Source organism: Myiozetetes cayanensis, unplaced genomic scaffold (assembly GCF_022539395.1).
Source record: "Myiozetetes cayanensis isolate MyiCay16 unplaced genomic scaffold, myiCay2020 scf2-11, whole genome shotgun sequence".
Classification (NCBI taxonomy): domain Eukaryota; kingdom Metazoa; phylum Chordata; class Aves; order Passeriformes; family Tyrannidae; genus Myiozetetes; species Myiozetetes cayanensis.
Genome location: NW_026087411.1, coordinates 90101208 through 90126004, shown reverse-complemented (window position 1 = coordinate 90126004; position 24797 = coordinate 90101208). Strand labels below are relative to the sequence as shown.

Genomic DNA, 24797 nt, shown 5'->3' with positions numbered 1-24797 from the left:
CACAAAAGGGGGGTGGCTGGGGGGAACAACAGCGGTGTTCCCGGGATGCACCGGCGTCCGCCGCATCTTTCTGGGATTCATTTACAGGCATTTTCCAGCTCTCGCCGGGGAGAAGCGGACCTCCGCCCTATTTTCGACAACATTTGTCGCCGGGCCGTGGACCAGCGCCCGCCGGCGTCTCCGGCACACCGGGCGGCTCCGTCCTGGTCCCGGTCTCCCCCGGGCGCAGCCCTGGCCCCGAGCGGACAAAGACCGGCGCCTGGTCCCCCGCCCGCCAGAAGCATCATCGGCCGCCGCCGGCGCGGCCTCTCCGCCCTGCGGGCGGACCAGCGCCGCTTCTCCCCAGGGCGGCCCGGTGATCCCTCGGCATTGCGGGCCGGAGGAAGCACCGGCACCAGCTGAGCCGACCCCCGCCGCGGTTGCAGCCCCCGGCCACTGATGTGTTTTCGCATGAAAGTTTAATGGGAGCACCTGCGCGTGTTTCGGCTCGCCTTCCACACGCATCAGTTCACCCAGCCGGAAAACGCGGCCAAAGAGCTTAGTCACCGCCCGGCGGGGCCGCGCTCTAAAAGGAAAGGGACGGGGGTCCCTCTGCCCCCCGGCCGCCCCCTGCCCGTCCACCCCCGGCCGCGCCTTACCGGCGATGCGCAGCACGGCCCGCTCGGCGGGGTCCAGCACGGAGCCGCCCTGGATCTTCCGCTTGGACCGCTCGTGTTTGGGCAGGTTCCAGGGCAGCGTGTCCCCCGGCGCCGGCGACACCGTCCCCGACCTCTGGCTGAAGTCCTCCTCATCGGAGAAATCGGCGGAGGACGACATGGAGCATCGGTAGGACGCGTTGCCGGAGCTCTGGACGGGGAGACAGACAGACAGGGTGCGTGGGGAGCGGCTCGGGACCGGGGCCTCAGGTGGCGAACACCCGCCCCGCGTGGCGTGGAAAAGCATCTCATGGGAAAAGGAGGATAGGGGAGAGGTATGCTGCTCACCATTGCCGTGAATTTAGGGGGGGAAAAGGGGTGCGTGTGCGCAGTGCCGAGGGAGATCCTCCAAAAAATATCCGGTCTTTAGCGGGAGTGCATTTGGAGGGATGTCTGGGGAGAGCCGTGGCCTGCGGCTGGGCAACCAGCTCGCAAATGAGCCTCCCACTTCCCCAACAATAAACCCAGCAGCAACAACAGCCGAAAAAAAAAAATCCAACAACCTTCCCGGCTACAGATCGATGGCGTTTGGCTCCCCCGCCAGGACAAGGGGAAGATTTGCCATCACCGAGTTGCTGGTGAAATCGCTGATGTAAATCCGCCCCAGGGGCAGCCCCAAGCCGGGCTCTTTGTTACCGGCCCGGGCCCCGCAGGGCCCCTCCAGCCCCGCGTCGCCGGGGGCAGCCCAGCTAGCGGGGACAAGGGCAAAGAGAGAAGGAAGGAAGGAATACAGTTTCTCAGAGCAGCCCCTTTGGGTAGCAGGGCACAATGGGGGGCCTTCGGTTACACTTGCAAAGGTGGCTTCGGCTAACAAACGAGTGATCTCGGCGTGTAGATTGTATCCACCTTCAGGCTTCCCAGCTACCCATAAAAAGAGCTCTTCCAGAAACCTAAATAAACACTGATGCAGTGCAAGGAGAGGGCTGCTGCCATTTCTGGCTTCCCTGTTTACGGTGAAGTGGAAAACAGATGTCTGAAATACAACATTTCAACACCATATTGAAATTTAGGGTGCATTATTATACACAAGCTTATCAGGACACAATGGAGGGCAAGGTGCTATTTCTCTTCTGCTGCATTTTCTGATTGGAGAGACTTGTGGTTTCTACAGGGCATCTGACAAGAAAACTACAGAGTTGATTTATGATTCCTGTGGGATCTACTGTGACAGTCTTTAAAAAGTGCAACCTGATGCTGGTCCAATTATCATGTTCATTTTTTTTGGTCTATGCTCTTCTCAACTTGGAGAGGTGTAGTAAAATCACAGAATCACAGAATAGTTTGAGTTGGAAAGGACCTTTAAAAACCATCTAATTACAACCTCCCTGCCATAGGCAGGACACCTTCCATTAGACCAAGTTACTCAAAGCTCCATCCAACCTGGCCTTGAGCACTTCCACAGCTTTTCTGGGCAACCTGTTCCAGTGCCTCACTGATTTCATAGTGAAGAATTAATTCCTTATATCTAAATCTACCCACTTTCAGTTTAAAGCCAGCATATTTTGTTATGCATAGACAGCCTCATTCAGCCATTCTAAATTCCAAATTTTTTGATACTAAGACAGCTAATATTTTAGACTTGTCCTGTAGTATTTTTTTTAATTAGTTATTTACGAGCTTAAATGGTACCTTTATGTACAGAAGAAATTTGAATGGTGACTGATATTTGATAAAATTTATTGTTGCTGTCTGAACCTTTTTATTGTCAGTTATCGTAGGGGGTATTTTACCCATTTTAAGACTCAGAACCTGCATAATGCAGAGGAATAACGTGATGAACTCTGTGCTATGCATAGGGGTGCCAATTATACACAGTTAAATAGACTGCTATAGTAAGAGGGTATCTCTTATTAGTAGTTTTCCTTTCTTCACTTCTATCCCAATCCTCTTTTCTCCTTCTGCAATACTTCTCAGTGAAGTTCTGAAGGGGAGAGTTGAGAGGGAGGGAATGAATACCAGAAAAAAACAGTTAACTGAATTCTTGTTTACTGTATTGTGCTATGGAGAGAGCAAGAGGTAACTGCAGAGAAACAGAAACATGAGGTGTCTGATACCACCTCTGATTGCCTTCATAATTAGTTTAACTGCAGAGACTATTTTTCTGTCAATTTGTATAATAAGTTAAAACTGTAGGATCCCATAAAGCATGACAGTCACTTATAGGTGTCTTCCTGATGGAAGATGGAAGTGTTTAGCTTGCTGTAAGGTATAAAGGGCACTTTGCTGTACCAGGTGTGGCCACCAGGGCCTCTGATGTGCTTAGTCAGAGATTAGGTTCCTTGTGGCCTGTCCTTAGCTCCAGATTTTCCCTAGAAAAGAAAGTGTTGCCTTTAATCCCAGCTCTGAACATCCCGCTTCAGGCTTGCACCTTCTTTTGGCTGCTCAGCAACCCTCAATATCTTTGGATTACAGAGACCCATGGAGACAGATTTTTGCCTTTCAACTTCTTCACCTTCTTAATTTCTACCTTATAATATGAGAATTGAAAAGAGTCCAGACAAGGTGTTGTGAGGATGCTATAGCAATAGTTTGTTAGTATTTATGTAGCAGCTTGGAATATGCAAGGATGAAGTATAATAGCAGTTCTTATTGAAGCTTTCAGAAAAGATCTTTCAACTCACAGATTTATCTTTGAAAGTAAGCTGTAAATTTTATCCAGTAGGATTTTTTTTCTCAAAAGGGGCCTTCATAGCCCATTCTTACTTATAATAACACCTCCTTATACTCTTAGAAACCAAAAGCACTGTTGAGTGGTTGTTCCATATGCACCATTGCTCTACCGAGATGTCTCTTTTAGGGAAAAGGAGTCCGTCCTTCTAGTCAGCTCTGCTCCAATACTGGAAGATAAGCTGTGTGAGAAGACCCCACTCACACAGTTATGAGCATTCAAACTGAAGAGGCAATGGTAGAGCAGTCTTTGGCATCTATGTGTATTACAACTAGCTTTTACGTTGTCCTACCTTACTTAATGCATGAATAAACAAAATGAATGAATAAACCCCACTTTAGCTTCTAACTCTTCAAGAATCATTTTGTTTACTTTTCAGAACAAAGTAGGAAGCTCAGAAAGGAGTTTTTCATAACATCAAAATCTAGCAAACTCATATCTAAGAAATGTTAACTTCTAACTTAATTGGTTTACTTTCTTATTCAGTGTGGAGGTACCTCTGAGTAATGTGTACACAGAGCTATTGAGCACGTAAGCATTTTTAAAAATATCTATTCTAAAGATGTTTATAATGAGCTAAACAACTTTGCTTGAGTACATTAACAGCTTTGTTAAGAAGTCTGTAGTTGCTCCCCTTTTGTTGTTCACAACAGGTGTACCACTCATCCCACTAGATTGTTTCTAACAGACATATTTTTCATGATGTAGCTGTAAGTCCCAAATAAGGATTCAATTATTACAGCAACATATTAAGCAGTTTAAAAACAGGAAATGAAGCAGAACATCTGTTCTGAAAAGGGTCCCTGGCCAATTAGGTCAGCATGTGGGGAAAAAAAAGGTTATGTTCTGTTAAAATATGTAAGGCACTTCTGTTATTTCTGCATAAAGCACATTGCTGTATGCAAGTGAAAAATGTGACTGTTAATAACACACAATTTTGGGGGGCTATGTGAGTCAAGTGTCTTTTATATCTGCTAAAATATTGATCCTCCTTATTTAGCCTACTCTGGGACTTAGCAAGGGTCAGGGCTTGACCATTCTTAGCTTCAAGGCCCGTAAGGTCACAGCCCAGATGCTCTAGCTGCTTATTCTGCGCCTCTGATTATGCATTCTTCCTGCTCATTAGCCTGGGGGCCTCTCGGCAGCCTCTCTGGCTGATGCTCAGGAGCGGCTGCCTTTGCAGTGCGGTTGTGCATCCGGCAGCGGGGGCGCGGGATCCCCGTGGTCTCACAGGAGCAGCCCTGAGCGGAGTTCGGCAGCATCCAAAGCCCGGGATGGTCCGTGATGCACCGTTCGCTCCCGGTGCCGCGGGGGGGTGCACAGCGCACACGGAGTCCCCGCCGCCTCCCGGGAGGCAGAGCTCCACAGAACAGACGTGCGGAGCCAAACCCCCTTCTGCCGGTGCCTGCTGGCTTCTCTGTAATCAGGTGATTTGCAGCAGCCGCCTGAGAGTCAGCCTTGCTGCTGTGCTATAAAAGCGAGTTGGTTTCCAGTAACAGGGATGATTTCAAAGAAGTATTTAGCACACTTCTTGTAAGAGGGATTTGGCCAAGTACCAAGGCATGCTTTCCCTTGAGGAGGGAAAGGAGTGCTGTTTGTCATAGGTGAGGCACTGCAGAAGATCAGGTGGAAGCTAGCTGGAAGATGGTGGAGCTGGGAAATGGTATACAGTAATGCACACCACCAGAGATCAGGTAAGCCACCTGTGAATAGGACCTGATAGGGTCAAGAACACTGGTGGCCTGTGCACTGTCATTGCTCAGGGCAGAAGCATTAGCCGAGATCAGGTTTTAAATTCAGTCAGGCAATCCAGCTGGGAAAAGCTGCAGCGAGGCTGATACCAAATTATTGTCATATTGCAAAAATTCCCCAACCCTATGACACGTTGGATATTGTGCTGGCCAACTGAATTCTAATCAAATAGCTTGTACTTTGACATTTTATGTTAAGATGATTTTCCACTGCAGTGAATCAATCCTTTCACACTGGCTTTTGGAAGCTGGGGGAAGTACAGGTCAACAGTGACTGAAATTTAATTTTCAGTTTAGTTATGAGTTATTTATATTTTGTTTATACTACACTATCTCAGAATTCCTGGAATACATTTTCTTTTCTATCATTATGTTCATTGTGGGAAAATGGATAAATATGAGCAGAAATTAGGCATTTGAATAATGATTTTACTGAGTGTGCTTCAGTAAAAATTCCTTCTAATTTAGAATAATCAATTGAAAGTAACAGGCTATTTTTGTCCTTTAACAGATTAAATTATATTAAAGTGGATCAACTTTTAAAGTAAAATAACTTTACAAATTTAAGACAAAATCTAGGGCAACTGAATGTTCCCATTAGTAAATCTTTACCACTTTAACCTGATTAGATGATAATGCAATGCAGAATACAAAACATTGAGTGTATGTAATCAGGCTATGTGACTGCATGTTATCAGAAATTATCAAAATTCAAACTGGACACAAATGGTAGTACAAACAAGGGCAATGTAAACCCAACTATGATAAGCTTAAAAAAAATTAGCCAGTGGAGACACAGACATATTAAATTAATATTTTCCTCTGGTTCTGTGCCAGTCATTTAAGGGGACATCCACACTTATCAGGATATAAAAAATTATTACAGATTTTTTGGGTTTGTATTTAATGTTATTTCACAGTAAGCAGAAAGCTGGAAGGCGAATACACTAAAACTGAAAGTCCTGAGTGTCCAGGGTCTGACTCTATGTTAAACTGCCTTTGCAAACAGGTAGGTTTTTCAAACATCAAGACAACATCTACTTGCTCTGTAGAGAGAACTTACATTCTTTCTTTCTCAAGATAGAAGAAGGTGGAAATAAGCATTCAGTGTTTATTCTATCACAATGTGTTTTGAGCCTGTGCCTGTATTTATACAAAGAAATTCTGATGCTTTCATAGGCTTTCAAAAGGGGATGGGGTATTTTCTGGATGCTAAGTAGGTCAATCTCTACCACTCCCCCACTTTGAAAATGATCTTATGGATGCAACTTTCATGGAAGAAATAGGTTATTTGAGAATGTGAAATTTCAAGAGTATAAAAGGGCTAGATCCATGTATGCACTTAGGCATTACAATACAGTTTTGTAACATCAAACTATGTTTACTGGATAGCCACCTACTTACATATCTAAAAGTGATGTGATGCAAAACAGCTTTTGGTAGAATCAAGTAGTGCGAAAAACTTGGTCATTCAGCATGATGCAACATCTCCTTCCTCAGGGACATAAGGCATCCCCAAACCTTCTTCTGAAAGTGCTGCTCAGTCATCCTTTCATAACAGCAGAGAGCACTGGTTTCTTTTGAACTCTAAGAAAAGCAAAGCGGCTGTTTGTCTTTTCCTTATTGTCGTAAGAAGCTTGAAACCTAGGCTCAGACCCTCATCTCCCAGCAGCCACTCTGGAGATTATTCAACAACAACCTCCTGGTTGAGGAAGTGGTACATGTTTAAAAAAAATGAAGTTCAGGATTCCTAGGTATAGAATGGGAAAAGAGGAAGAGTAGCGCTACACATCAGAACACGCAATGGTCTCTCTGGGGAGATGGAAGTGCTGAGCTCTGATCTCTGCTGTAATGACTGCTTATACATTCTGTTTTAAGTAGTAATTGGGTAAAATATTGAAGTAGTCCCTGGATGGGACACGTGCAATGGAAGCAACAGGAACCACTGCACAGCTCATGTATGAATTCTGCAGAAATACACCAAATTTCAAATACTTATTGGTCTGAAGTGATACCATCATCTATTAGCTAGAAAAAGAAATTAGTGAATATTACACTACAAGTAGAGTTTCTGTTTCATTTACTTTATTTATTGATAGTCTCTTTCAGGAGCAGAAAGTTGATAGATGCCGCATATTTGCAACTCCCTGGTAACTGTGAGATTGAGCTGAGGGATCAGATACTGTCAAGATAATCTCCACAGACCTTAGCAACTTCCACCAAGGAAGATAGTCATCATAGGAGAAAAACAGGGCACTTGAAGTATGTTGCTGTGCAAGGAAAACCAGCTTATTGTTTTTTCTTTTTCAAATGAATATGTTGAAAATCAAGGCATGCTTCATGCAGGGTAACCAAAACCTGTATGCCAGTGGGGCCAAATAACATTCAGCTTAATAACTCTGCCAAAGCCATTAGTTCTTTTGAAAAGCTGCTTAGTAAAATTGTGCTAACAGAAATGCAGATTCTTTTTAAATGTCACTTCAAAATTATTAATATCATCAACATGACAGCCATGTTGTGTTACATATTTAATCCATTCCTTTATTCCTCACCTATTTCCTCTACTTAGTTTTGAAATATGAATTGCAGGATTTAATCTTGAAATAGCTTGCCTACATTATAGTAGCCAACAGAGAGGTACTAAAGGTTTTGCAGATGGGGAAATAATGTTTGGAGCTCTGAGTATCTCCGAAGCTACAGCACAGGGAATAGGTATTTTAGTTCAGTTTTATGTTAAAACCATCAATAAAATATAAGTGATCTTCCATTATAATTATCACTATCTTATTTCAAAATTAATGCTTTGTACATTAATACCTTAAATGCCAGGATTTCATGGTCTCAAAATCATGAATTATTTCTGTACAACAAATGCATAGACCTTAGATGACTGTTGAATATAACTGTTACAAAATACTCCCCATTACGTAAAAATAAATTTTTTATTAATTTTCAATTGCAGCTACCTTGCATTCATTCAGATACCCTTGGTCTGCCAGACACAAAAGAGCATAACGTGACAAAATAACTAGGATTTGAGGAAGGCACACAGAATGTTATCTGCCTACTATGCCCACAAGGCCAACCAAGGAAGAGTCTGGAATAAGAAATCATCTAGCTTCAAATCCTTTCCTCAGCCTCCTAAGCTTCTCATTGTAGATTGTATTATATATTTATGTTTTGATTGCAAACCAAATTACTCTTGCTATAAAAGGTATATCGGGATATAAAAACACTTTGGAAAATAAAGAGCAAAATAAAGTTCTAAGTAGCTTTTGAATCTCTGATGGACACAGATTGTTTTCTAGAAAAAATAAAAAGAGGACATAAAAGAATTTTTTTTAATTACATTAAGAAAATCTAAACCAGTAGTACTGATATTCTGCTTTTAGTAACAACTGTTAACACTCCTGACATGTAAATTTTCGTCCTTATAGAATTAAACATTCTTTTGTCCTTTTCAAACTGTTTCAATCCCATGTTTTAAAAGTAAATGTGAAGACTTGATCCAGCAATCAATCAACATTTAACTATTTGAAAATACATATTCCTATAATTACACACACTAGTATTAAAAATTAAATTATGAATTTAAAATTGTTTTGTCTTATAAAATTCATTTTAAATTACCTTATCTTAAGCTTGATTGAAAATATTCCCTGCCCAGGGTTGAATTTCCTTGAAATTTTTAGTCAAAGACTTTCTGAGAAGCCTGAGAGCAAGATTATGAAAATATCCAATAGTTATTTGTAAACACTAAAAAATATCCCAGTGATCTTTTTTGAGAAGACTCTAGGCTTTGGGATGGATACTTCAAGTATGAATATGCTTTAAGCTAGACACAGGCCTTTTGCCATCTTTGTTAAAAATCTGTCTACATTTGTCAGTGTGATAAGTGTTTGAGATATAAATATCATCTGCATTCCTGGCATCAGGGTGTATAAAGTAAAGCTTTTAAAGTCTGGGTTTGATCTCAATACTCTGACAGGAAAGGTGCTCCAGAACCTACTGCTGTCTTGATTACAAGTGATCTTCTTTTAGTTGCCACTTCAACCTTATTCCCAGTCTTTTGGGGTTTTTTTTGCAACAACAGTGTTCATTTTCTTAAATAACCCTTTTTGCTTCCTCAATATATTCATAGCCCATATTGTACCTCCTCTCAGCTTCTTTTGGTTTTGCTGAGCAAGTTAAATTCTTTCAACCTCTCCTCACCTATTAGTAGTCCTTCTTTGCAAAGTTCAATAGTTTGATTTAACTATTCCTAGCACACAGGTAACTACCAAAGTCATTTTACCAGATTTTTTTTTTTAATAAGACCATGTTCAAATTTCTTGACTAAAACATCTTCAGTGTATCATCTAAAATCCCTTCAGACTGGTACTCACTAAACCAAGACTCTCAAGACTCCCAGGGGTCTTAGAGCTGCCAGACCAATACCCCAGCATCACAGAATGACCAAGCAAATTCCACCCTCACAGCTCTTACCTCCACATTTACAACACCTACCATCCCCACCAGAGCTGAACAGGATCCTTCCAGTTTGGAGATCCAGAGGCAAAACTAATCTTGGCATCTAAAAGTTACTTGCCATGGTTTCAGGTTAATGGCAGTGCGGACAAGAAGCATGGAGAGCAAGGGAGGGCAGGCACCAGACCTGACAGGCAGGAGACTGTTTCTTTTATGCTCTCCGTGACTTGCTCAGCCGTGCTTAGCCAGCAAGAGGAAGGAGCTGTATGATCTAAATGTAGAGAGGACAAACACCGGAACCGGTGTGCTGGAGGAAAGGGCTGTAGAAATACACTGGGACTGACAGCCTGAGGGACAAACACAGAGACTGTCAGAGTCTGGGAGCTGCAACTGAAAAGCATTCAAGGGAGCAGCAGACTCTGTGGATGAAGACTAAAAGAAAAATGGACCTGCAAGGTAACTGTAAGGATCTGACACACTGGCAAGAAATTCCTATTGCTTCAGCAAAAGGCTTTGAACAAGGTATTTGATTAACAAGGAGGGAAGGGACTGTGTGTGAGGAGGTGTCAGAGAAGACAGACAAGAACCAAGGAATGCAGTATGCAACCAGAGGCCACAAGAGACACAGAAATCAAAGAGACTGGTTGAACAAGTGCCTCAGAGCAATGAGAGGACTGACCAGGCGAGCGTGGGAAGGGCTGTGACATGGAGGAGTGAAACAAGAACTAACAGAGTGAGAGCAGAAGGGCAAAGGTCAGTAGAGGAGTGAGGAGTGGACAGCGAGGAAGGAGCTAGTGGTGGGGCAGAGGCAGGTCAGGAGCAGGTTGGAGAAGACATGGCAGAAGGAGCCACACTTGGGAAGAATGAGCACAGGAAAGCACATTCCCCTAAGGAGCCTGGTAGGAAACAGACACTTCACCCCAATTCCGACCATTAGCAAACATCTGAGAGTTCCTCTAGGAAAAAATACCTGTCCCCCTGTGTTAGTGATTCATATGGAGGAATACAAATGTCATCAATCTCTCCCTGAAATCCAACAGCAGAATTTTCGGTGTTGTAGTTGAAGTGTCAGAACCTGCCTATAAGCTACACAACAGAGCTTTGCTTTTATGTTTTTAACACCATTAGGAAATTAAACACAAAGTTCCTGTTAAAATACTTTTCTTAAGGCTGCAAAGTTAAGCACTAAAATCCCATATTTAAGGTTCACCGTGCAGCCTTAGTTCAGCGTGCTTATTTGTAAGTCATGATGCAGTCATAATGATGTGATTGTATGCTATTACATCCTCAGTGTCTTGCTCTTATTTAATGCAAATGATGGGTGATATTCACTCCATAAACAGTTATTCAGTATTTTGTTTTGTGATCCTCAGTTCAATGGGCAGCCTCAGAATTTAACTTACTTCATGCTATTTAAATACTGGTGTGAAGAAGAAATTATTATTTCATAGACTGTTTTGTGCTGCTCATTACTACAGTAGTATCTGACTGCTTCACTCCCGTTACACAGCATGCAAACTGAAACCAGGAAGTCAATTTTATTACCTAGGTGAAATTGAGATGCCAGGGATCTGACTTTTAAGAGTTATGAAAATTATATATCAGTAATTTTCAGACTACAGCACACATGGAGTTCTGTAGTGAATGCACCTTGAGAACTTCTATAAACCCAACTACATGCTTTGTCAGGCACTTAGAAAATGGAAGATAAAAAATGTTTTAAGCCAGTTGTTCAGCACGTTCACAGTAACCTTGTGCCCACCCTTCAATCTCCAAGGCAACACTTGCTGCTTTTTAAAAGAAATAAGAGATCCTCTCTCCTCCTGCAATCTCCTGTTTTATTCATTTACACACTTTACAACTTCTTCAGCAGAACTCCTACTCATAAGAGTCATCCTAAGAGCACTTCCATCCTATGATGCATACAGAGTACATTCCATGAAAAACCAGTGCACCATCATACAGTTAAAGTCTGTATGACAAGGCAGATGCATAATCCTCTGAATTAAAACTGCATGTATAACCTTACTTCCAGTGCCTCATAATGTCTGAAGTCTTACCTCTGCCAAACTATTCTTTTAACATCATACCCATGTGTAGTGTTATATATAAATACAAATGGATAAGGGAGTCCCTTGCTATATAAAGATGTACTTTTTATGTGCCACAGTAGGATGTTACACAATACTACTGTGGCAGTGAAGGAAAAGGAAACATCTGCATTTAGACTATAATTACTATGCGTCTGTAAGACAATTACTGGCCATTTTAAGTTGTGCAAACAACACTATCAACAAGATCAGAGCTGATAAATGGTTTTTTTACCTACCTTCAGCTACTGTACAGAATTTACCATTTATAATCACTGACATAAAATGTTTTTTCCTACAGTTAAGACCACTAGCACATTTTAGTGGTTTAGGTTTATATTACTACCTCTCACAGAAGGAGACTGGGATCTAAAATGAAAAATTCTGAACAGTTAAAAATTTAATTTCTCAGTGAGAGTATGCTGCATGCATATTAAAACGTTATCAGTGAACACTAAATCCCAGTTAATACAAATGATGGCAAGATGACAGTGGCCAAAAAACACTATTAGATATTTTTCAAGCCAGAGTTTTACAGCTCTATTTCTTTGATACAACAGTTGACGAATGTTTTATCTCCTTCATTTCTAATTTAGTAGCAAGTTAGTTTCCGCTCCAAGGACCAAGCGTGCACTTTGACCCTCTTTCAACACTTTAGATCAAAGGGGGTCAGACTGGTTTAAGCTCTCCTACCATTTTCAGTAAATAAGCATTTGCCCTGGAAATGAAAATTGACTGAGACAAAATAAAAATTGCATAAAATCAGCTCACCTATCAAGATAAATCCTACTATATTAGAGGGCTTTACCCACAGGTGTAGGATGATTTGCAACAGTGTATAGAAAAATAACATAGATTTGAGGTGATTTTCAAACACATAACTTTAAGTAAATACATTCAAAACAATCATGATCTGCCACCACATTCAAATGACCTTCATTCTCCAAATAAAAGCTAGCAGTGAAGTCAGTTAAGGGGCTCTAAATATGGATTTGTACTCTTACTGTTATGTCATTTTACATGCACGTGTCATTAATAATTGTTAGCACTATTGCCATTAATTTGTTTCTTTTGTACTATGCTTAATAGCTGTAGTAACTCATCCACAGGGAAAAAAATCACTAGGAAGACAACAGTAATTTTAAATCCTAGACCGAATTCTTAGCATATCACTGTTGTGTTTTAGGAAAAAGTACTTGTAATATTGTAAAGCTATCACCTCCCTGGACTACTGAAAGTCATAACAATACACCTTCAAGAAATCCCTTCAAAAACCTAAACTGCCTAGGAGCTGGGCAAAAGGAATGGAAGAAATGGGCAATTGCTACAATGCAATGGATGAGCTGCAGGGTGGAGAGGGAAAAGCAGCCAAGAGGAAATCTGGAGCAGGCAGCAAGGGAGGAGGTCACAGAAGCTGGAAGAACAGTGGGAAAATTAACTTTTTGGTCAAAACAGTCTATGAAGAATGTATCAGTGAGGAGTTACTTACTATAAGAAAGACAATAACACCTCAATCTCAAAAAAAAAATGTAAACAGTGTGTAGGTCTGGAAAGAACTAACTTTGAAGTCAGTGTAAGGGCTACTGAAGGCTTTCTCTTTATTTCAAAGATGACTGGGTTTAGCATTTATAGTCATATTTGCAAAGATCCTATGCACCTAAAATAGACTCCTTGAAGTATTTTAAAAAATGTTTAAGATGGCTAGATGCTTAAATCTTATTAAAAACTTTATGAAACAATCACCTAATAAACTGTCAGGAGCTTCTCAGAATCCCCATCAATATCCTCTAAGTCTTTGTCCTGGTTTCAGCTGTGATAGCTTTTTTTTGCTTCCTAGTAGCTGGTACAGTGCCATGTTTTGGATTTAGGGTAAGAATAATGTTGACAATACACTGATGTTTTAGTTGTTGCTCACCAGGGCTGACACTACATCAAGGACTTTTCACCTTCTCATGCTGCCCACCCAGGACAGCTGACCCCAGAGGACCAAGGGGATGTTCCATACCGTCTGGTGTCATGTAGAACAATAAAACTGGGGGCAGTTGGCTGGAGGGTGGCAGCCTCCTGTTCAGGGACTGGCTGGGCATCAGTCAGCAGGTGGTGCACAACTGCATTGGGCATCACTTTTTTCAGATATTCTTTTATAATTATTACTATTATTTTCCTTTCCTTTTCTGTCCTATTAAACTGTCTTTATCTCAAACCACAAGTTTTATCTTTGTCTTATTCTATCCCCCATCCCACTGCGGGGGAATGAGCAAACAGCACTGTGGTGTTTAGCTGCCTGACAGGTTAACCATAGCAGTCATACAAATGAAAAAAAAATGCAGTCATTGTTTCCCTTTTTGTATACATTAATGTGTTCCCTGTGTTTCTTCATAATGGCTGTGCTCAAATTGTTCTGAGAGAGGACATGTGCATGTGTGTGTGCTCACGTGCATGCACAGTCTGGTAGCTCACAGCTGTGTCATACATTTGAGAACATCAATATAATCACAGAATCACAGAATATGCCCTGTTGGAAGGGACCCACAAGGATCATCAAGTCCAACCCTTATTCCTGCACAGAACCATCCCCAACAATCACACCATGTGCTTGAGAGTGTCATCAAAATGCTCCTTTGACTTCGGCAGGCTTGATGCTGTGACCACTTCCCTGGGGAGCCTGTTCCAGTGCCCAACCACTCTCTGGGAGAAGAACTTTTTTCTAATATCCAAACTTAAACTCCCCTGACACAACTTCAGGCCATTCCCTTGGCTTCTGTCACTGGTTACCACAGAGAAGAGATCAGTGCCTGTCCCTCCTCTTCCCCTCACAAGGAAGTTGTAACTGCAATGAGGTCTCCCCTCAGTCTCCTCTAATCCTGGATTAACAGACCAAGTGACCTCCACTACTCCTCATACAACTTCCCCTCAAGGCCCTTCAGCATCTTTATTGCCCTCCTTTGAAAACTCTCCAACAGCTTAATATCTTTGTTATATTGGGTGTCCAAATCTGCCACAATATTCAGGGTGAGGCTGCCCCAGTGCAGAGCAGAGCGGGACAATCCCCTCCCTCGACCGGCTGGCGATGCTTTGCCTGATGCCCCCCAGGACATGGTTGGCTATCCTGGCTGCCAGGGCACTGCTGACTCATTCAACTTGCCATCGACCAGGACTCACAGGTCCCTTTCTGTGGCACTGCTTTCCAGCATCATGTTAAGAAAAATGCTGAAAGTAAAAGCTGGTATGATAATGTTTTACCAAGTTTGTTTCTAAATGCAATTCGCAGGAGACACAATCCAACACTAGCAGATGTCTCCAAAGGAAAGATGATACGAATGCAATCTATAGATTTAACAGGTAACACTTGGAATTAACCAAATCTTGTGCAGGGTGATGGGTAATATTTGCATGTCATCTGTATTAGGTCATTGCAATAGCACATAAAGGGCATGTGATACTGGAAAACTAGTAAATAGCAGAGTAAGAATAAATGGAAATTAATGAAATGGGAATTATTTAATGAGACATATTAAGACCTTCTAAAAAGCCCTGTAGAACAACTTCATCCATATGAAATAATTAATTTCAAGTGAGTTAATTGTCAACTAACACCTAGAATTCTTCTATAAATGAATTGGTATCAGATGTTTAAAAAAACTCTGAAGTGGTTTTCATACAGAATTGTAATACTTGTTTCCCCATAACTTTTAAGGCTTAAACACATAAAAGCAAAAACCAGGATAGCTGAATAAGACCATGAATGGGACAACTGGTGGCTTTACATGCATTAAAAACTGATTCAGCTTTGGTTTCATGGTTTCTTCATCAGGGTCTTTACAGTGCAAGTTTCACTTCACTACCTTGGGAGTAGCCTCAGTGGAGCCGAATGAAGCTGCTCACATTGGTAGTTTTTTTCCACATGTGACCTCCCAGACATCTGACCTCCTTCGGGTTTCCGTGTAGCAACTTGTAGCAGTGCTGCACCCACCCCTAAGGAGCTAAATTGCTGCAGCAAAGATCAGTCTTTAATTAATTAAAAACAGATTCATTAGGAGAATGAACCAAGGGATACCTACAAGCATTGGTGCTTCTGAGATGATTATTTATCATCAGTTTATTCTTTGTAGGTTACTGCAGAAATATTTTTTTAAAACACTATTCCGTAGATAAACCCTTCAATATATGCTGCTGCTACAGTTCAGGGGCACAACAGACCAATAACTCTGGATGTGTAAAGTACAGGGGATTTGAAAGGAAACAAGGATTTCACATCTGAAAGTGAAGGAATCAGATTTATTTATGCCCCAGTCTTTGCAGTCTCACCTGGTGCACATCTTACAGGGATCATGTTATGACAAACACAAGTGTAAATTTTGGTACATGTCATGATCTTAAATAATCCTTGCTGGTTGTATGAGTTGGGCAGTTTAGGAGCCCTTCAAACTCTTTAACAATGGGAATGTCAAAAGACACTGCTTTGATGGCATCTCTTTTCCACTATGTTTGTAGACATACAGGTGAAATTAGAATTTGGCAGAACGGTATGTCTAACTGACCCCACAACTCAGGAGCCAGATGTGTTCACACAAACTCAAGGCCATCTTTTGTTCCAGCCCAGCACGGGGTGGGGGGGGGGAGAAATGTTGATAATTTGCAGAGTTTTATACTTTTGCTTCAGAGCAGACCACTATTTAAAACATAGATACTATTTGCAAAATGCTTGTAATAGAACACCCGGTTTAAAATTTGTCCTGGAGAAGTATTGCTATGCAGCAGCAAGCTCACAACAGGAGACTTTTGTGCATCCTTTCAGACCTTCAGAAAATTTAACTACCTTTACAGAGTCAGCTACCTAATTCATGAAAGGAGTGATATATAACACTCATTTGACTTGCACGAAGTCATGCTAATTTAAAGAACACAGTTCTGGTTTTTCTCAAGAGTTCTCAGTTGTGTTCAAAAACTCAAAGCACGCTTCAGTAATAGGTATCTGTACTCTCTTTGGTGTGAAGTCGATGTAAAACTGCCACCTATAGAGAATGTCAGCACAAATAATACAACCACCAACGAGAGGGTGACCTACAGGGCACAAAATAGAACAATGTGCCCTAAAAGGGGTAAGATTCACAGCACTATGTTTATGTTGCACCAAAGTAAGATGAATAAAAGTGAAAATGGCTATAAACTCTGTATGGTAAGGACTGATATTAGCACTAAATGTATTTAATGTCCAGGTCACTAATGACCTGGAAGGTGTAAAAAAATAATGAAATTTTCAGAGAAAACTGAAGATTATTTCTGCAAACAACTGCTTGTGCAGATTTTCAAGGGGAGCAATTATTGTCTTCAGCGGGATTACTCCCATCCACACAATTACACCTAATTTAGTTCTGACAAGATCAGGGACAATGCTGGAAAGATCTCAGATTGCTATGCAGGAAGTGAGAACTAATACAAGCAAATTCAGATAATTATAGCAGCAGCTAGGAAACTGAAAACCAAGATTTAGACACAACAAAATCAAACAAATACAAAATGGTGTAAATCAGCAGGAATAAGAAAGCCCAGCATCTAAACATCCACCAAAACTTTTCATGAAATATCTAAAAAGTCTTGAATCATACATCTTAATATAGCAACAAAGCAAGCTAACATATTTTCAGATTGATTACTCAAAAATTTCCTGAAGCAAAGAAAAAGCTTTCCATAAGGCTGTTTTACAGTTACTTTGGAGGTACCCTTTCTGTCAGAAAATAGGGACAAAAAGGCATGAATAGGGAGAAAATAAAACTGAGAACTGTCTTCTGGTTAGCAGACATCATACATCATTTTTTCAAGTGATGACTAAGCAGAATGTGGCCATACCTGCCTACAAATATTTTCATGATGTAAACATCAAGACAACAGATGATTTATTTAAAGTTGTTCAAGTAGGCAGAGCTAGAAATAACAAGAGGGAAAAAGAGAAAGAAATTATGCAGACTAACAAGAGCATTTCTGGCACTGAATCACGTAAAACTGTACGAGGCCAAATGAAGGCTAAAAGTCTCTCATCTTTGAGACACTGAGACAAAGTGGGATGAAGATGTGCCAGCTGCAAGATGGACGATGTTGTGATTGCCTGGAACTTCACAATGTTGCAGAGATTTGTCATGGCGTAAACCTTATTCACTCCGTCACCGTGGCATTAATAATACATTCAGAATAACTTACGATGTCCATGAGAAATTAAATTGATGACTCAGGTTTTCTGGATTGTAGTCTAATAAAGATAATGATTTATTCTTTTTCTGTAGAAATGTGAGTTCATCAAGGCTGTAGAAGGAAAGGCCATCAAAAGACCTATATAACGCTGCATAAAAGATAAACTGCAAAAGCAATTTCAAGGAGGTGACATAATGGTGGCAGCACTAAGAGAAGTTTTCTCTAAATCTGAGATCTATTATTGTTTCAGTGGTAGGTCTTGTCAGACATAGCAGACACATGAAATGATAGGAAAGTATAGTTATTTAGTAACACTGAACATTTTCTATTCTTACACTTCTTTTTTTTTGCTGGTCCTGAAGCCCCTGACTCGTTACTGACTTTGTGGGAAAGGAGGATTATCTTAGCTTCACTAATTCATTATTCAAAGCCTGTTTTGCTGCTTACACCATTTCTACAGTTTTAGCTCTTTAATTCAGCAGCACTGATGCTCTTTTTCTAATATTGGTAATCAGTGGTAGTTAATAACAATCTAAGCAATTACAGGCAGGCATAGGCCTACCATGGAAAAAACTATGAACAACTGAACTAAAAAGGGAATTAAAAAACTCAAGAGGAGTGACATGGAAAATAATAGAGGAGATGATGGAAAAGATTAAAGAAGGACAACAAAGCAGAGAGAGGACCAGAAGTGAATAATGAATAGACGAGAGCCTGGTGGGAGGCAGGATACCCAGTAAGAATAACAGAATTAAACAAAATGATCTAGAGAGCAAAATAAGATGGGAGTGAAAGGGAGATGGTTGAGAAGAAAGGAAGATCAGATCCTTTAACAAGAGCAAAAGATGAATCCACCAGATCAAATTAAACCATAGAAATTTGACCACTGTAAAATAAATTGTAAGTAGAAGCATGAGAGTACAGAGGAAACTGGGTAGTAGTGGAGTGAAAGCAGAGAAATGGAATGGATCAGCTAATAAGTAAAAATTCTCGCAGTTGTTGGCAGCTCTGGCTTTCTTTTCTTTGCACAAGTTTCTTGATCTGAGACAATGTAATTCCACTAAGGAAGGGTTTCTCAAACCGTCTTCAGAGCTCACTGATAATTTTTGGTGTTCAATTAACACCAGTTTAGGAAGGTTCAGTTAAACTGTAGCAACCTCAAGATAGTATTTTTTAGGGTATGCTCAATATCATTTTAATAATACTGACTTAGTAGAAGTAGTTCAAGCCCCTTCATATTGGCACAAATAAGTTAGTCAGAAAATGCAACAAAGCAGTGAGCTCTCATTAATAAAAGAAATGCATTATGTGTGCAAGGCATAATATGTCTTCATGCACATTTACATTAGGGACTGTATGTTTCAATGAATTGTCATATTTCCACACAAAAAGGATGTTATCAGTATTAATAGAGCTGGAGGTAGATCAAGCTGAGAAGCAAAGAATGATAAGACTTGATCTAAGTTTTGTTGAGCAGAAAGATTATAAATACTCTATAAAGCAGAAGAGACCTCAAAATTGGATCCAGTAATGAGATTTCATATAAATTGGGTTCAGTACATAGCACCTCTGATAAATCTGAGCGAGGAATTTCAATAACACACACATGCGCTATAAAAACCTGTCTAGTGATATCACTATAAATTATCAAATTAAATATCTTATTTGAATATTGACTGTAGGCGGAATATTAAGTAAAAAAATCAACATTCAAAATATTCTAGATTATTTTATAGAGTTATGCATCAACATCAAATACAGTCTTACAAAGTTTTGTCTAGATTTGCTGAACATAAGAACTGAAACGATTTTTAAATTGAGAGACAGAATATGGATACCCTAAAAAATAGAATTATATTACATGACTCTCTAATATACTTTGAGTGCTATTTATTCCTAAAGGTAGAGTACTTACAGGCTTTCGAGTTGGAGTAACTTGAACAGAATGGTAAAATTCTGGTTGGACTCGGCTGCTTTTCTTGATTTTTCTTTTTCTTACAGAAGTTTCCTGCTCACTTAGATGGTGAGCTTCCACTATAGGCTGTGTTTCCTCAAGGCGAGGTGCTGCACGTCTTCGAGCATGACGAGGACTTGATCTAAAGCCCTGTGACAGAAAAAGGCATCATCGTGTTTGGCATCTCCCCGAATGGAGCCATGTAACATCAGCAAAATCACACAGGATCTTAACAACGACTTGAGGTATAGGCATGCTCACCTTACATTAATGGAATGTCCATATATACTGCATGTAACAATAAAGAGATGTTGCCAAGTGCTGATAATATCACATATGTTTTATGTTTCTCAATCACACATATTATTGACACAGCTAGTAGCAGTAGCTCCTGTTGCTTTGCTTCATAAGCTCATTCTTTTAGTTATTTATAACTAAATAGTTCTAATTTAAAATTTATAATTAAAATTTTCCAGGTTAATTCTTGGCCTCACGAGAAATTGTTTTAGGGAGTGTGGGCTGCAAAGGTGCGTTGTTGCTTTTTTTTTCCTGAGAATGAAAACGAAGAAAAATTGGTCAGATTATAACCAACATTTCTTGTAAAGAGTTCAGATAGTGCTAGAGCTGGGGGAAAATCCTACCATTTGGAATAAATAATTAAGACAGAGTGCTCTCTTTTGCTATCATCTGAGAAATACAGATATATTTGGCCAAATTAATAAACTCAGGAAAAGCCGCCTTTCAGAAATGCTCTTCAGAGGCTTGCTGAGAAAACCTCTGAGCATCATCCAAAATGGTCCATGGCCTTATAGAATTTGATTCCTTTAATGGCAACATATATAATGCTATCCCTGTATTGCTACCTGCAGAGCATTTACAATGAGCATTCCCTCATTTTATCGAGACCCCTCATGAGCATGCACAAGCCTGACATGCACCATTTGTGCTGAATACAATGTTGGTTGATATTAAACTTGGCCAGGTTGTAATATCCATTCACTTAGTCACATCAGCTTTCAGATTAAGTGAGCCAAATCTGTGTCCTTAGTGACAGTCTGCAGTTTAAAGGCTACATTTCCTTTCAAAGCTAAGAATAGATGCAATAATTCCTAATTTTCTAACTTCTTTTCTTCTAGGTAAATATCTCTGCTGAAGTCCTTATATAACAAAGCCAGCATTCAGAAATGGCTGGTCCATAGAAAGATTCAAACTTCTCCAAGGTTAGATTTTAGATAAAACTAAATAAATTTATTCTGTGACTCCAAATATCCTGAATTCCTGCCAGCAGAAAACTAGTGGGAACAATAAATTTCCATATAAACCTGCTGGGATTTTTTCCTCATTCCCTTAGCTTTTGGGTTTTGTGTTTTGTTTTGCCTTTTTTGTTGTTGTTTTAATTAAAAGGTCAGCATAGCAAAGTTATGTTAAAATGCTGTTATGAAGCAATCAAAAGTAGATGTATGGCTCTGTGAAAATAGGATTTACTCCTCTAATGTTCACATGACTGCAAGGGAGGACAGCAACAGTCTGTTCTGGACACTCAGACAGACAGACAGGTATCTTCATTGTTCTCCATTAAGTAAATATATTTTAAATGGCCAAAACACACAAACACATATTTACATACACATGTTAGTGATTGCTACAGATACACATGGCATGCAACAGATGATGTGAAAAGGTTGAAGTGACATGGTGAAGTAAATTCCAGGTAATAACATTCTACTCCTGAACACTGGAGAAGAGGGACAGGAATAGAGCCCAGCTCTACTTAGTCAGTCTGATAAGTTCATATATGTGGTGCATCAGGGATATGAAATACATATGATGGAGGGATATGGACTAAATTTCTTCAATCTTTCTTTATGATACCTCTTACTCTATTGAAGCAATAGAATTGTTCAGACTACAGATAGGGACAGACTTTGACACTCTGTATCCCAATGGAATCCATATCAACCAAAGCAAGCAGTACAGTGAAAGCCACTGCACCAGAAGATCTGCATAGATTTAGGAGGACCTCCAAACATTCAGAGATGTAGATCTGTGAAACACTCTGCCACACTATTGCACTAGCAAAACTTATTGCCGCATTTTTTTCCTACACTGTGAAACAGCTAACAGAGACTTACAATGTATCTGTCCTTCAACCTGATACTAGGAACTATTCGGGATGACAGGAAAAAATACAGCACAGGGAGCCTACTATTACAGAGCTTACCACTCGTGGAAATTTTCTTTTAGAAAAAATGTTAGTGTGCATCAGGGATTATTCCATACTAAATGAAAATATTCCTCAAGCGACTAAAATACCCAGCAAATATATTCCAAATTTTGAAATCAAAACAGATTTTCTAAATGCATTATTGTTCATTCACCCATGATGGCTACTGGCCGAAGCCTTGTGATATACACTGCACTGCAGCTGTTCCCTCGCCACACTCCCATTAGCTGGATAAAACTCTTCTGGAAAGTATGTTTATGTAACAGAAGAATTGATAGAAGCTAAGCAGCTCTGTAAGTGCTTAGAAACGCATGCCAAATAGGGATTTAAGTATGTGAATCTGTCTCACTGAGTGGCTTCACCTCAAAATATGTCAAGGTTTACTGATTATTATGTTTCAATATGAAAAAGTCACCTGTGACCCAGAAAAATCTGTTTATAGACAATGCTTTGCTTTGACATTTTATATATTTTTCTCTTTTGCTGTTTATTACTAGCAGGAAAATGGGATCTTTATCTCTTTAAGAGCTCATCTGCTTCTGTTTGCTGAAGCTTATTCTTCTCTTGAAGTCATAATCTGCCTGCAGTATCACAAATGGTTGCTGTGGGGAGGATTATAATGTGATAAAGGCAGAGGATCATGATTTCAGGTGGAAAATTAATTCCATACCAACAAAGATAATGTTGCAAGGGCAGAGTCCTCCGACCAAAACCCAAATGCTTACTCATTCCTGCTATGAGACTTTGCCAGAACAAAGACTCAGATCTGGAAAATTTCAAAATTTGGTAGTGAAAAATAAAGGCAAGAGTTGAAAGTGATAGAAGTTAAAAGTAAATTATGGAAGCTGCTACACCTATGATCACTGCAAAACTAGAACGGCTAGTGGTTCCTTCCAAACAGTGAAATGAACCAAAGCTTCTTGTGTCATCTGTGTTATTTATCCTTCAGTTTAGCCCAGAATTGAAAAAATGCTATTAAAACAGCAATCAAAATAAAAAAATGTAGAAATCACAAATATCTGTTTGGCAAAGACATCACTATTCTATATGTTAAGTCAATGCTCAAAGAATAGCAGAAAAATGTTACAAAATATTCAGGAAAGCACAATACATCACCTGAGACCAAATTACTGAGGAAACGTTGGAGATTTTAAAATCACATTTATAATACACTGATGTTGCTCTAAAACCATTAAGCAACTTGTAATTTCCACTATCATGTGAATGCTGTGTCACTGGGCAGTGACAAACTTTTTCTTGTTCTTTGCAGTGGGAGGGAGTTGCTCGGTAGTAGACCCTACTACCTGACTCATTTTTGTGCCTGTAAAATTCTGAAACAAGGCAAACCAATAAAAACTTCAACTATGTATTTTAGAAAATCTATCTTCCAAAGACTAAAATAGCTGCACAAATATTTACACCAAAGTATTCTCTCTTAAAGAAACAACACAGATGATCATCAGAACCAGTTTTAGATATATCAGAGGAAGACAAGAGGCAAACTGAACCTGAGATTATCTTCTCTCCAAAAGCATTCATGTGCATCCTTCTGGTTAGAGTCAGTTTGAATCCATGAAGAATGATCTCCCTAATCATACTCTACAGTCAGCAGGAATAGAGAGGTGTCTCTGGAGGCTGTTGCAGAGCCAAAGCCTAGTCCATCTGCTCTCGAGGGAACTTTTCTGTCTGAGGAAGTAGGCTAGGGAAATCAGCCTCTTCTAGCTGAAACTCATCCTTTTAAGTTTCCTTTGAAATTGTGAGGTGGGGTTTTTTTCATGGAATGAAGTGTGATAATATTGAAAGAACCTGTTCTGTCTATCTTTACACCCAAATCAGTGATGACTGTTGCCAGCCTGGGCACTGCATGCCAGAGAACACCATGTAAAATTGCTTTCACAGTAAGGTGTTCTGTAAAAAAATATCTTCTTATCCAGCCAAGTTTTAACTTCATATCTCTGATTCAGTGACCAGTTTCTTGTCTAGAGAAACACATGTGGGTTTCCTCTGACCAAAGTTCATCAGACCTCCTCTCCCTGGGTTGCCCTTTAACCCACTGAAGCCAGCAGAGCAGATGAACCATTCCCTAACAGCATCTAGTTCTCTGCCTGTAATAGGAGCCCAAGCTGACTACTTCACTTATAGAAATCTATACTGTCAGTACCCAAAATTAGACAGGATGGATCAGGCCTATGATGATTAGGTTTTGGTCTGCCTTCAATACAGTATTCATCATTCCATATGTGTTTTATCATCAGACTTCCTCCTTCTTTTCCTCCTTCTACATGAAATGATTCTGGTCTCTTCTATATTTTTTTTTCTTCTGAGATGTTTACATGTCCTTATTCACAGACATCACTCTTGCTGGATCCCTGTAATTCAGTACTCTACTCTTATAAATCCATATTACTGACATATATAATAGTAGAATGTTTCCCATCCCATCTTCTCTCTGATGAGGCTATACATCTAAAAATGGTCGTCACTGAACTGTCAAAAGTCATTCAGAAGTCCCTTTCTGGAGACCATAAACCTAAAAATTAAGAAAGAGGCTAAAGACTTTTCTCTGTAATATACTCAACTTTGCATCTCTGAACATCATTTTTGTGTTTATTTGCCCTATTTCTTCAGTGTGGTCTGATATTTGATAATCAAGTATGTCATACTCTGCTATCCTTGTTATGTTTTTGCTTATTCTCATTCCTAATTCAGTCATCATAAAACCCAGGAATTTGAAACATCCTAAAAAACTCGACTAGCTT

General features: G+C 40.0%; 1 protein-coding gene and 1 long non-coding RNA gene across 13 annotated transcripts in view; one reads left to right on the top strand and one right to left on the bottom strand.

Moving 5' to 3' along the window:
- DST (dystonin) overlaps positions 1-24797 on the bottom strand; it is a 301419-nt gene that overhangs the window by 266137 nt on the left and 10485 nt on the right. For 11 of the 12 annotated variants that reach the window (XM_050316395.1, XM_050316379.1, XM_050316384.1 and 8 more), the window contains exons 3-4: positions 19776-19964; positions 639-846 (exon numbers count right to left, since the gene is read on the bottom strand). In XM_050316395.1, the coding sequence (XP_050172352.1) occupies positions 639-846; positions 19776-19964 (397 nt within the window). Of the gene's footprint in view, positions 1-638; positions 847-983; positions 1138-19775; positions 19965-24797 lie in introns of those variants that run through there. The other variant, XM_050316387.1, reaches the window with a different exon arrangement.
- LOC126640531 (uncharacterized) lies at positions 825-24785 on the top strand. The gene is made up of 4 exons (XR_007629085.1): positions 825-970; positions 19862-20059; positions 20291-20341; positions 20951-24785. It is a non-coding gene; the product is annotated as an uncharacterized LOC126640531 (long non-coding RNA).